This window comes from Anopheles arabiensis, chromosome 3 (assembly GCF_016920715.1).
Source record: "Anopheles arabiensis isolate DONGOLA chromosome 3, AaraD3, whole genome shotgun sequence".
Classification (NCBI taxonomy): domain Eukaryota; kingdom Metazoa; phylum Arthropoda; class Insecta; order Diptera; family Culicidae; genus Anopheles; species Anopheles arabiensis.
The window spans coordinates 85667302-85679936 of NC_053518.1; the positions used below are offsets into that span (position 1 = coordinate 85667302).

At 45.1% G+C, this 12635-nt stretch overlaps 3 protein-coding genes across 3 annotated transcripts; 1 reads left to right on the forward strand and 2 right to left on the reverse strand.

Moving 5' to 3' along the window:
• Positions 1-195: 195 nt before the first annotated feature.
• Positions 196-1904, reverse strand: LOC120904459 (60S ribosomal protein L27a). The gene is made up of 4 exons (XM_040314465.1): positions 1794-1904; positions 1233-1299; positions 884-1131; positions 196-675 (listed from the first exon to the last, which is right to left on the reverse strand). Exons 1-4 carry the CDS (start codon positions 1797-1799, stop codon positions 541-543), a joined length of 456 nt encoding a protein of 151 aa, XP_040170399.1. The 5' UTR covers positions 1800-1904; the 3' UTR covers positions 196-540.
• A 585-nt stretch (positions 1905-2489) lies between these two features.
• Positions 2490-4334, forward strand: LOC120901221 (putative protein tag-52). Its single transcript, XM_040308925.1, has 2 exons — positions 2490-2705; positions 2779-4334. The coding sequence occupies exons 1-2, from the start codon at positions 2582-2584 to the stop codon at positions 4332-4334; spliced, it is 1680 nt and encodes a 559-aa protein (XP_040164859.1). The 5' UTR covers positions 2490-2581.
• A 2762-nt stretch (positions 4335-7096) lies between these two features.
• On the reverse strand, positions 7097-11690 carry LOC120904458 (protein unc-119 homolog). The gene is made up of 3 exons (XM_040314464.1): positions 10813-11690; positions 10558-10730; positions 7097-10331 (listed from the first exon to the last, which is right to left on the reverse strand). Exons 1-3 carry the CDS (start codon positions 11307-11309, stop codon positions 10219-10221), a joined length of 783 nt encoding a protein of 260 aa, XP_040170398.1. The 5' UTR covers positions 11310-11690; the 3' UTR covers positions 7097-10218.
• Between the last annotated feature and the right edge of the window lie 945 nt (positions 11691-12635).

A 12635-nucleotide genomic window follows, 5' to 3' on the forward strand; every position in this document is an offset into this window, starting at 1 on the left:
ACTGACCAGAAATCACCATTAAATTTTCCAATTTTTATGAAGGATCATCCTGTATGATCCTCGACAATCTGCTCGATAAATAGCCTTTTGTTGTGGGTCGTTGTTTCCTTTTCCCGCGTGAAATCTCGCACACCCCTTCGACAATTTTCTCAACAAAATGAAAATAAACCAATGGTTAATACAGCACTTGACGTGTTTTAGATATTGGTTTCTTGTATTTTCTTCTGCTCTTTTTCAACTCTCTGCTTCATCTTCTCTTCACTCCTGTGTGTGTGTTTGTACGTGTACGATGCGTAACAGCAGTGAGGCACACCACCATGCTCCACACATTCACGCACAGGAAATACACACGAAACGTTGTACCAAAAACAAAAACGGCAACATGCTCGGGAGGGTGTGCGGGAGAGATGTTGTTGGCTGTGTGCCTTCGGAAACGGGCGCAATAGCGATACCGCAGAACAACTGCATCCCTTTGCGATCCATCCCCGAAGGCACTCCGAGCATGTTACGTCGGTTTGTGTGTGCAAGATCCTTACAGACTTAAGCTCGCAGCACGCAAGCACCACCGGCGGCCTTGATGCGCTCCTCGGCCAGGCGGGAGAAGAATTTCGCCTTCACGATGATCGGGCCGCAAGTCTTCGGGAGTCCACCGGATCCGAGCAGCTTGAAGTAACCCTGCAATGGAAACGATGGCATTACAGATTAGTGTTCCGTTCGTAGGATGGAGCAATTAAGAGCTGTTTCTCGCTAAGAGGTATCAGTTAAGGTACGATCAACAGGATTGATTGCATGAGAATTTGTACACAGTATGCATTCTGTCCGCCCGTACACGAAAATCATCACAAAGAATGAACAACAAAAGCGCAAAAACGAAGATACTTACGAACTGGACCAGATCGACCACTGGCACCTTCTCGGGGTTCTTCTTCGCCTCCTCGCGCACCTTCTCCGGCACCAGGCTCCACAGATGTGAGAGGTTAATGGTCGGGCAGAACTTGTGGTTGCGGTTCAGGTGGAAGTTTCGCATACCGACCTTGCCGAAGTAACCCGGATGGTATTTGTCGAAGTTGATACGGTGATGGTGCATACCACCAGCGTTACCGCGACCACCAGGATGCTTACGGTGCTTGCCTAAAAAATAAGGAGAGGAAATGGTGGAAATTCATTAATACATACACATGCACACCATATATCGTGAAAGCCGGTGGAAAGGCTGGGTGCTCTACACTTACCAATACGACCGTGGCCGTGGCTGACGTGACCACGCAGCTTCCTGGTCTTCCTGCGTACCTTAAGGCTCTGTAAAGGAAATAACCATGGAGGGTGAGGTTAATCCATTGCCATTGCACTCCTTGCCCTCTCTCCCCCATTGCCACACACAGCATGTACAATATCAACACACACGCACGCATGACGACGCCGTCACACTTCCTTCGCTGCAGTGGTGCTGCTGCTGGGCAGCATCACGATGCTATGCTATCTTTTCTCAGTTACTGAACGTTCAACAGGAGTAATTGCATGATTTTGTACACAGTATGCATTCTGTCCGCCCGTTCACTAGAATCATCATGAAGACTACTGAAGCAATCGCTGCGTGTCTGAACCACCACACCACCACTGGCCCGGAGAGGCTGAACGGACAACCATCACAGTTGACGGGCTGGCTGGTTGCCCCGTCGGATGCATCCAGCTTCGGGCACACATTTCCACGAGATTTCCACAGCGCAGCACACACCGCTCGATGCAGCGAAGGAAGCGCTCGGCGTTGAACGCAATTTTAACCCGACACTTACGACCATTGTGTACGAAAATCCAAAAACTTGGCGCTGCTACCACAAAAATGTGTCGACAGCACGTAGAGTTTGCCGGAAAAAGAAAGAGACGGTCGGTGTGTTTGACGTTTCGCTGTGTGACGTTTCGGCGGAAGTCGGCACGCCGATGACGTTCGTTTGACAACGGCCTGCAAGTGCCTAGTGGTGAGATGATGCAGAGGAGGATTTTGGCAGGAGCGTGCCTAGCGGTTGAGAAAATTTTGAGCGGTTTTGATGAAAACAAATTATTTTTGGAGGTTTTGGTTTTGGTTCCACTAAAAACTAAGAAATGGGACTTTACCATTCTTTTATTATCGATTAGAAACTGGCAACAATTGTTGATATTGTTTATTTTTCATTTAAAATTCATTTACTGAAATATTTCGTGAAATGTTACATTTCAAAAATCGTTATTAGATTAGACAAGTTTGATAACGACCAAATTGAGAAGAATTTCAGTGTAAAGATAAGCATAAATAAGCTTGTGATATGTAGAAAAAGTTAGAGAGTAAAACAAGTCAGTTGACGAGACAAGAATAAATTGCAAATAGTAATTAAGGCGTGAACACTTTCATCGTTGAAATATTTCACACCGTTGTGCTGAGTGCGACCGCAGCTTCACACTGTCACGTCACGTTTGTTTTGAATTTTGAACGAAAACTGACAACAGGGCAAAGCGTAAACGGCAAAACCAAGCAAACTCACCGCCTCGAGCCGGGAGGCTTCCCTACATTGAGTACTGAAAAATCGTGTAAAAGCAACAACGAGTTATGGCCACATCGACGCCGAAAACGCCGCTCCGTATGCAGCTACAGCCGCTAATGCCGGAGGACATGCGTTCCGAGCTGATCGCCGCACTGAAGGTACAGAACGTACAGAATGTTCGCGTCGGAAGTAAGTTACCCCCGCATTTCGGTGCATTCCAACCAGCAACACCCTGAACACCCTTATTTTCCACCTTTTCCAGGTGCGCGTCGTTTTGCACTGCCCGGAACGCACAGCAGCAAAAGCCCGGCGGATGTCCGAAACACCGAAGCGGACAAGCGGCAACAGCTGCGCCTGCAGGCGATCCGCGAAATTCGTACGTCCGAGGAGTCGTACCTGCGGCAGCTGGATCTGCTGCTCGAGTACTTCGTGACACCGTTGCGCACGAACGGATTTCTCACCGAGAAGGTGCACAACCAAATCTTTGGCCAGCTGGACACGATACACAACCTCAGCCAGGAGCTGCTCCGCAAGCTTGACGATGATTTGGACAATGTGGTGAAAGCGTTCACCAATCTTGGACCATTCTTTAAGCTCTACTCAGTGTACGCGTTCGACTACCGCAATTCGCTCTGCACGCTGCAATCGCTGATGGACAAAAACGTGACGCTGAAGCGATACATTGCCAACACGGAATCCCGCCCGGAAGTGCAGATGAAGCTGATTTCGCTGCTAATTACACCGATACAGCGCATCCCACGGTACAAGCTGCTCCTGCAGCAGGTTCTCCTCTACACCAGCCCATCGGATGGGGCGTACAAAGCGCTGCAGGAATCGATCCGCCTCGTGGAACAGTCCGTCTCGCACATAAACGCCGTGGTGGAGGACTACGAAAACACGCAACGGTTGATCGTGGTCCAGAACGCACTGACAAACAAATCGCTCAAGCTGGTCAAACCGGGGCGAAAGATCCTGAAGGAAGGTTTCCTGCGCAAGCTCAAGACGGACGGATCGACGTCGCGCAAGTACTGCATCCTCATGTCGGACATGTTCATGTACTGCCGGGTGCTGAAGGATGTGGAGGTATTGCTGACGGAAGGATCGAGCATCGCTTGCAGCTGTGTGTTTCCGCTGAAAAAGTGTAAAATTGTCGAGCTGTTCCGCGGTAACTTTAGGCTCACGTGCAGTGGCGATGGTACGATTTTTAGCGCCGACGGGGAAGGCGAAGATAGCCACGCGTGGTACGTTGCGATCCGGGAAGCGATCGAGCTGCACGTGCAGTGCCGCAAGACGCTGCGCAAAATGTCGAGCAACAGGAAGCCGATGCGCAAGAAGCATCTGCAGCGGTTGCAGCCGGAGGACGATATTATGTGGCTGTTGCGCCGCAAGACGGCCAGTCCGGACCGGATCCAGAAGCCGGAGAAGGCAAGAAGGAGAGGGTTGTGGCCGTTTAGGAGCATGAATTGTTTGCAGCTGGATCAGTCGGTTGGGGAGCCGTCGAGCGGATTGCAGCAGCAGCAGCAGCAACAGCAGCAAAGGCAGTACGTCCCGCTGGGTTCGATTGGACAGCATCGATACCCACAGGCGGCCTCGACCAGCACTGTTAGCAATAGTCAGCTAAAGGCTATTGCATACCCTTGGGGAACGGAAGCAAATTGCGTTCAAAGTAGCGCACCAACCAACTGTCCCGCCGCAACAAGCCCTGCCGAGGAAGATCACCCAACCGACGACGATCAGGTGGATAAGGATGAGGAAGATCAAGCGAACGGAAGCAGACACGTTCACTTTCGATTTCCATCAAAGCATTGGCGTTACTGAAGTGATTAGCTGCCATTACAGGGTTTTCCAGGTCTAAGACACTTTATTGACTCCTTCTTACATGAAATGAACTTAATGTAATTGGGGAAATGGACTCCATAGCAACGTTTTTGGACAAACCCAACAGGAATTTACAAGGAGCCTGAAATCGATCATATGAAGTTCACTTCCAATAAGAATGAGACAACGAAGTGTCCCACAACTATGAGAACCCCTGGAAAAACCTGTAATGATGAAAGAGAGAGAGAGAGAGAGAGAGAGAGAGTGTGTGTGTGTGAATGTCACTAGCGTTTTAATATTTATTCCATTTGTACGGCTAGAAGGAACCATTTTAATCCCTTTTTTCATCTTTTTTTTAAATGTATCTAAAGTAGTAGATTGTAAACGTCTTTTAATGTTTCTTTCGAAGCGAATGAGAGAATAAGGCTTTTTTTGTATACACCGAACAATGTGTTTATCTATTTTATCGTACTTTTGCTGAATGAAATGCTAAATAAAAGTTCTGAAAAATGATCAAACAAAAATCACAAAAATATTAACCTCCGATGCACAACAAAGAGCGATGAGGACACACGCACACAAACAAACACAGACACATGTGGACAATTTAAAGATTAGCGTGTGCACCACAGTCAGCAACAAGGATCAAGGGAACACTTGTAGTACTGCTGTGGACAAACCAAAAAAATGGGACAATATTATTTAATAACACTTGGAACTATCGATTCCAAGCCTTGTCCTTGTATGTCCTCCCCTCCCCCCGTTTGGGAGGATTGAAAACCAATTACACTATCCAAAAAACGTGCGCATGTAGTGTAGAGCGTATAGAGAGGGAGAGAACGGGGAAAGAATGTGTGTTGTGTTTTAGTGTGTGCTCTTAGCTAAAGTTAATTTTTTGCCTTTTCTTTAGTTCTTTTAAAAGATTGATCCTTTTCGTAGCTTTTTTCCTAACTTTAAGTACGACTTTCGCTTACTACCACCCCCGGCCGACCGAAACACCATTTGCTTTTACAATTATTTACTTAATTTTTATATTCACTTTCTTTAGAAAGTTTGCAAGTGTAGTCATGTTCTACCTTTTTTGTTTTTCTTTGAAAAATTTTGACTAGTAATTTCGTTTTCTTTTTCTCGTTTTTTTGTTTTTGGTTTGTTTTGCACCGTTTTTGTCGTGTTTCGTCGTCGCGTTCGTTTTTTCCCCTAGATAACATTCTATTCTTTCCTCATACCTTTACGGGCTCTTTCTTTTCTCAGTTTTGCTTTAGATTTAACTCGTTTAAATATGGCACAAGACCCCACAGAACAGAAAAAAAAACAGTGCTCTTTCCATGTGTTTCTTTTCTTTTCTTTAAGAAAATCTTGTCGTGTTTTGCACAAAACTCTGGAAATGCTTCGCTGTTATTTCTATCCTCTTCATTTATCTCTATTTGATTCTTTTTCTCTATCTCTATCTCATTCTTTTTCCTACTTCAATCCAATGCAATGCCATGCTACGCCTTTTTCGCATCTTATTGTTTCCGCTAATACTTCCTCTTTTCAGCCAAAATGTGCTTTTTTGTTTTGTTTATTAATTGTTTACCTTACTTGTTTTCCTTGTTATTTAATTAGCTTTGCCGATTTTAGCTTTATTTTTATCTTCTTTGTTTGCTATCTTTTACTACACTTTTACTTTCATTATTCTATAACATAGGAATACTCGCTGCCTTATGCATACGCTTTTGTTTTGCTTCCCGAATTAGATTTGTTTTATTTTTCTTTTTTGTTTTTGTTTTGCTGTGGTAACGTTACATTTGTTAAATGGGCGGCGTGGTATTTAAGTTGTGGTGGTCGACCGTTTAGTTTATTTTCTTAATAAAAAAAAAGCAAACTGACCGAGTGAAGCTACAAGAAAACAACACGGACACAAAACTTTGTCAAAAGACGTAATGTAACTTTATATCCCTTCCCTCATAGGTGGTCGTTATTAAGCGTTACTTCCTTTGCGTTATAGTACTTGCGGCAAAAACCCTCCCCGCATAACACACTTAAATGTAAATGACTAGTTCAATGCAGGATGGAGACTGAAATGACTGATTTTTTATGCTAAAAACAGTTCAAACTAGACTAGTAGAAAATGGGACACAAGATAACACAACGGTTAGTAGCGTTATCTTGTTGATCAAGCTTTTAAATGCTTTCCCAAAAAATATCCCCACAAACGGTTCGGTTCACGCACACACACACAAATCACAAGGAAAAAAACAGTTCCTGGGCGGGTAGTTTACAGTAAATTACGTGTGAACGGAGAAAGATCCTTAAACACTATGTCCATTTCGCTTCAGTTCCCCTACCGCCAATCACCACCACAATCGCTCGGTGAGAAGAGAGTTTAAAATGCTTTGCTATCCCAACCTCTGCTGTCTGTCTGTTTCGCTTAGTGTTGTTACCACCGGTTACTTTGTTGCTATTGCTTGCATTGGGTAGAGAACATCTAAGTATGTGGTTAAACACTAGCACTGATGTTTTACTAAGTAATTAATTCATTATTTGGATGGCGGCATAGCTGTCCTCGACGCAGTCGGTGATGATGGTGATGATACACGCATGATCGCGTGTTGATCGCGCATGCAACAATTCCCTTTTTGCGTGTTAGTCTCTTTTTGGGGGGGGAACAGGGAGCGTATTTACTAAGATCATGGCTATCGCTACTACTAAGTACTAAGCCATCCTTTCGCTTCGCCGATCGTTCTAGTTAAAGGATTAACTGTCCTTCTATGATCGTAAAGGTTGTTGCTAAAACTCAGTTCTGTTTTCCCGACCTTCCCCGATAGCCGCTAGCACGTGCGTGTGTTTTAAAGTGTTTGCAACACGTGCAAGCGTTTTCTCACTGTCTTCATTTACAGAGGTTTGGGTCGCACTGGAGCCGCTTCTTCGTTTCATTGTGGCGCGTGGACAAGGAGCAGTGGGGGGTTTTGGTTTTTAGTTTGACTTTTTTACTTTTGCGCTCTATATTGTGTAGGGCGACAACTATTGCTATTATTCTGTTCACTAGCATTTCGTTCTCCCTATATATTTTTGTCCATTTTTAACGATTTACTTTTCATTGTGTTTGTTGTGTTGAGACTTTCTTTTTGTTGTGAGTTATTTTTTTTACTTAATTATTTCATCTTATTAGTTTGCGTGCTACTTTCTGACCGGTGTCGTTTCGTGTGAGGTTATTTTACTTTTTGCCTTTAGTTTTATTGCAGTTGTGTGAGTTTTGGCTGTGAGGTTTATGTGTGTTTTTTTTTGGTAATATTAAATAGCTTTTCCTATTATTCAGTACTGACGGTTTTGGTTGTAGCGATAGTGTTGTTTTTAAGACGTTATTTTTTAAAACATAATTAAATTTATTATAATTTACTTTCCCAATATAACCGGTACCATAATTTACATCCTTTGTGTGTGCGGAAATGCGTTAGAAAATGAGTTTTTCCTGCTCACAAACGAGCTTAAATACACTGAATTTCTTCTTTTTTTTGGGGGGGCAGGCGCTAAAACACAACAAAAGTTAATCATTTCACATAACACTCGGCGTCGGTTTGTGTTTCTAGTTACAATCGATAAAAAGTATGGGTAACGACCATGGACACCACGGTGGCACGGTGTCAGCCAGCATACACAACCACGCGCACACACACATATGGGGGGGGGGGGAACCCCCCCAACCACCCCATCATATTACATGCTGAAATTCAACACCACACAGAGAGAGAAAGAGGAAGAACAAAAAAATCTGCCACCCTCTCTCTAACGGTGTGTGTTATGTTGCTGCGGTCACGCGAATAGCGTCGCGTATAATATGGCGCAAAAACAAAGCGCCCGCTCCTCACTGGGAGGGTTGGCTGGGTGGTTATTATTTGTCACTCCACGCAAGCAAACAACCCCGCTATCCACCCCACTGTGTGGTGGTGCTTTGTGGGTGCGAAAGTGAAATGATTCGATTTTTGGCTTTGCTTTCATCGTCGTAAGCTTTCGCCCGTACAAAAAATGGCCGATAAAAGACAAACGGTTAGCATAACGGGGTCAAAGGGCACACAAACACACAGCTCTCTGGAGTTTGGGGATTAGGGAATAGCGTGTGTGGTTGATCCCAGCCCGCCAGAAAGCGGCCCGAAAGGACGACAACGAGCTTCAAAATCACTACCAAAAATGCTTTTCAAATGTTTTTGTTCCATTAAATCAATTCAATTGCATGCAGAGAAAATGTCTCCTCTGGTGGTCACTCCTGGTTGCAAACATTTACCCAGATTCGTTCAATAATCGATCGATATTAATCGCATGCCCTCAGCTAACACACTGTTCATACCACCGTGCTGTTGTTTTAAGTAGAATTATTCGAATTTGTTTGCTTTCTGGCATTCTATTGCGAAGCAAATATTGCTAAAATTAAATACAGTACCGTGTTTGAGTGAGTTTACGCGCGAATGAGATGATCGTGACTCGTGACTCGGGTTGATAAATATAAAGCTCTGTTCCTCTGTATCTCAGATCAAGTGGTTGGGTGTATAGAACATTTGCGCGCCGTGCTTCGGCATTGCTTCTGCTATTTAAAAAAATAATAATAACCGAAATCTGACTTCTTCTTACGCGTGCATCGGTGCGGGGTTGTGTACTGTCTATTTTTAAAATACAATTCTTCTCGCCGGAGAGCACCGTTGCTCTTGCCGTACCCCTACAATGCTTATCTCATTCATCAACTCGTCGGCTTTCCTTTTAAATCTTACGCTCCCTCTTCCCCCCACGTGTGTTTTGGTGGGGAAGGCCGGCCGGCCGGCACCAGCGGCTTGCTTCAGCACCCATCAGCACCGGGAAGCATCGATAACAAACGGATAATTAAGGCAAGAAAGGTGATTAGACGAGTGTGTGTGTGTTTTGTTTTTGCTATTGATGCTGCTACTGCTGCTTCTTCTCTTTAGTTTTTTTTAGTTCTACTAGACGCGGGACATCTGTTTCATGGTTCGAGTAATGTTACGCATCCGTTACGTGTACCTCCGTGGTTCGGCCGTGTGCACTAATCCTAAACACATTGCTTTTGGGATGGGCATGTTTCCCCTGCTTCCCGGCATTACTTCATAAATACAACAAACAGTTAAAGCCGAGCACGTAATAAACTTGCGTGTATGTAACACAGTAGTAAATCTCTCCTGTTGCCCTATTTTATAGCGATTTTTTGCCCTATTTTATAGCGACAGGGCAGCTTTCGCAGTAGGATCGAAGAGAGTAATTCAAAAATGTCTTTTATATTTTAGTTTCGATTGGATTTTTTCTTCTTTTTTTTTGGTTTTTCTACTTTCTTCTCTTGCTGATCTGCATTATAGAATTATGTTTATAATTAACGTACCTGTTTTGTTTCTTTTTTTCTCTCTCGCTCTCGTGTTTACCGTACAGCGGCCACGCCCGAGGGTTGCTGATGTTTGTTTATCATTTCCCTTCGTCCCGTGCCCCGTTCGGCCTCTTTGGTCACTTTCTTGCAGCTTGATTCACCTTCCACTCCGGGCGGGGTACCGCCACATCTGGTCGCAGCAGCATCATCGATCGTTTTGGGGGAGATTTCTAGAACAAGAACCGCGTGCAGTGGTGGCGCGTATCCTCGCGTTTCCCTCGTTTTTGCTGCGTAATGTAGTGCCCGGTTCTGTGTGTATGTGTGTGGGTCTGCACACACGTACGAGAAATCCCATTACCGGCACACGTACATTCACGTACATACAAAAGACACACACAAAAACGCGCACACGTAAAACCGCGCCCTTGCTTCGTACGATCGCGCGAAAAGATCGCGAGGCAAAATTATTACCAAAATTCAATGCACACATACACGCACACATACACGAAAAAAAAACACCATCGTCGGCGTCTCATGCCCTGTTCACAGCCCCCCATTGTAAGCGTAGTCGGCCTTGTTGTGCATCACCAGGCAACCGTCGACGAAGTAGAAACTATCCGAGCGCGTTTCGAAGGGATGCTGAATCATTTCGTTCACTTGACGTTGTTCGCGTGTGTGTGGAAAAGAATGAACAAGAGAAGAAAGTTTAAATTAGAATTCGGAAAACTATCGTCCACACGTCCCACCGCGGGAGAAAAATGGCACACGAACAAAAAGTGCGCAGAAAAAAAAAAAAATATCCCTTTCGCCTACGGTGGTTGCATCAGGGTGGCAAACGCACCGCTGCTGCTGCTGCATCGGCCCACTGGTTGCACTGCTTACCTAGATCCGGCGGGATAGTGGGGAACTCGTAGATGTGTTCGCACGTATTTTTAGAAAAGGGAATACAGTAGCCAAACTCAAAGTCGAACGTTTTCAACAACCGATCCTTGAAGAAGTGCCGCTCGATCATGCGAAAGTTTTTCACGCTCTTGCTGCCAACGGTAAACTCGACACTGTTGGTTTAACAGGGAAATGGCAGGAAAAATATCGTTAATTAGAAAGGTGCGATGGGACGAGCAGTTTGCAAACACTTACGTAGCACCAACGGTTTTTAGTTTGAGAAATTGCGGCGTAAATTGGTACCGCACGTAGCGGCCAGCATTCGGTTCGAACGTTTCCTCCGCCTCCTCCGGGCCCCGTTCCCCGGTGGTAGCGGACGGTGCCCCACTACTCGCTTCCTCGCTGGCCGCACCCGGCTCCTTGCTCGACTTACTACTGTCACTACCGGCCGCCGTGTGGGTGATGTCGCTGAGCGATGGTTTCGCGATCTCGAACAGGACCGCACCGGACTCGATGTCCCGTATCTTGAAGCGGGTAAAATCGATCTCGTAAATGTTCGCATCGGGCGTGCAGAGGTAGTCGTCGGTGATTTTGTTCAGCTGCAGCACATAGTCCGGCGTGATCGGGCTGGTCGGGCCGGTCGTGCCTGTGGACGAACCACCGCCCGACGGGGTCCCCGTTGCCGCCCCCGATCCTTCCTGGGCATCCTGGGCGGCGATCGACGAGCTGAGCTTCTTGCCCACCACGCTCATCGTTTTGCGGGGCTAACGGGCGAATAGCTGGGGTGCAGGTGCAGGTGGAGTGAAGAAGGAGTAGGACGGGCGCTTTCTGGAACGACGGACCGAAAGGTCACTTTTGCTCGCGAGATTGAATAATGCACCGTCGTCGTCGTGTTTTTGGGTGGTGGAGAAAACTGGCTCTTGTCGACTGGCTTTGCTCTGGGCGGCTGTTGCACAAACGGTTAACACAAGTAAACACGCACAGCAACAAAAAACTACACTAAAGCCGCTGCATCGCTTCGTTAATTTGCTACTTTTGTGTTCGAGGACGTTTTTGTAACAATGCGAACGGGACGACGGCGAGTTTCCGTACGAGCGAGCTCTGCGGGATGAGCGAATTTGTGTTTGTTTTTTTGTTCCCTTCGTTACCTGTCAAACGCTGTCAGTGGAGTGGGAGACAGTGTGGCCAGATCAGATTGATGGTTTTCGGTAGGAGCGTCAACATTTTTTGCGGTAGTTTTTGGCAAAGTGTATGAATATCAGGTGGTCTCATAGCCTGTTTTTTATAGGAAAAGTTGAACGTCACTTTTTGACAGCATGGGTGAAAACATTTCCCCAAACAAACTTTCTGACAACTTGCCTTACACACAGACAATCTTAGAATCTTCGTTATTTGCACTGAAATACCTTAAAAATCACTCAAATTATTTGTTACTGTAAGCTAAACCAAATCTGAACTAATTAAAATCCATTTTTGGATCAAAATAATGCCGTCGATGAGGACACCAATGTGTACTACGTATTTGTTGCTAAGTACAAAGCGAACGGTTCCTATGGAAATTCATTTCACCCATTCTGTCAAAAGAAGCTTTTTTTGATTCCAAAATTAGTTGTCAATTTGTATGGGACGAGACCAGCTGGTCTTCATACACTTTGGTTTTTGGTAGGAGGTTTAGATTTTTTTCGGTAGTTTTCTGTAGGTTTTAAAAATTTAAACTGTGTGAATTGAATTGGGTGATTTTCGGATGGAAAAATAAAAAATCGGTAGTTTTAGGGTGTTTTAGGGCTTATCTGTGAATCAGCAGGCGATTAAAAAATCGCGTAAGAATACTGGTAAATCGGAATTCTGGTCACTCTGGTGGGGGATGCGGACACAGAAAAGGAAGTGAAAAGGGGAACAGAACAAAAAACATTTAAAAATGCTACGATGTTTTGCATATGATTACATAAACTTTAAAAAAAATATGTTTTCTTAGTTTTTAGAAAATTGCGCATAAAAGGCACCTTTCAATAACATTTACCCGACAATTCAAACCAAGTTCCTTTTTTCTTGCCATTCAATTTCCCTTTTGGCAGCAA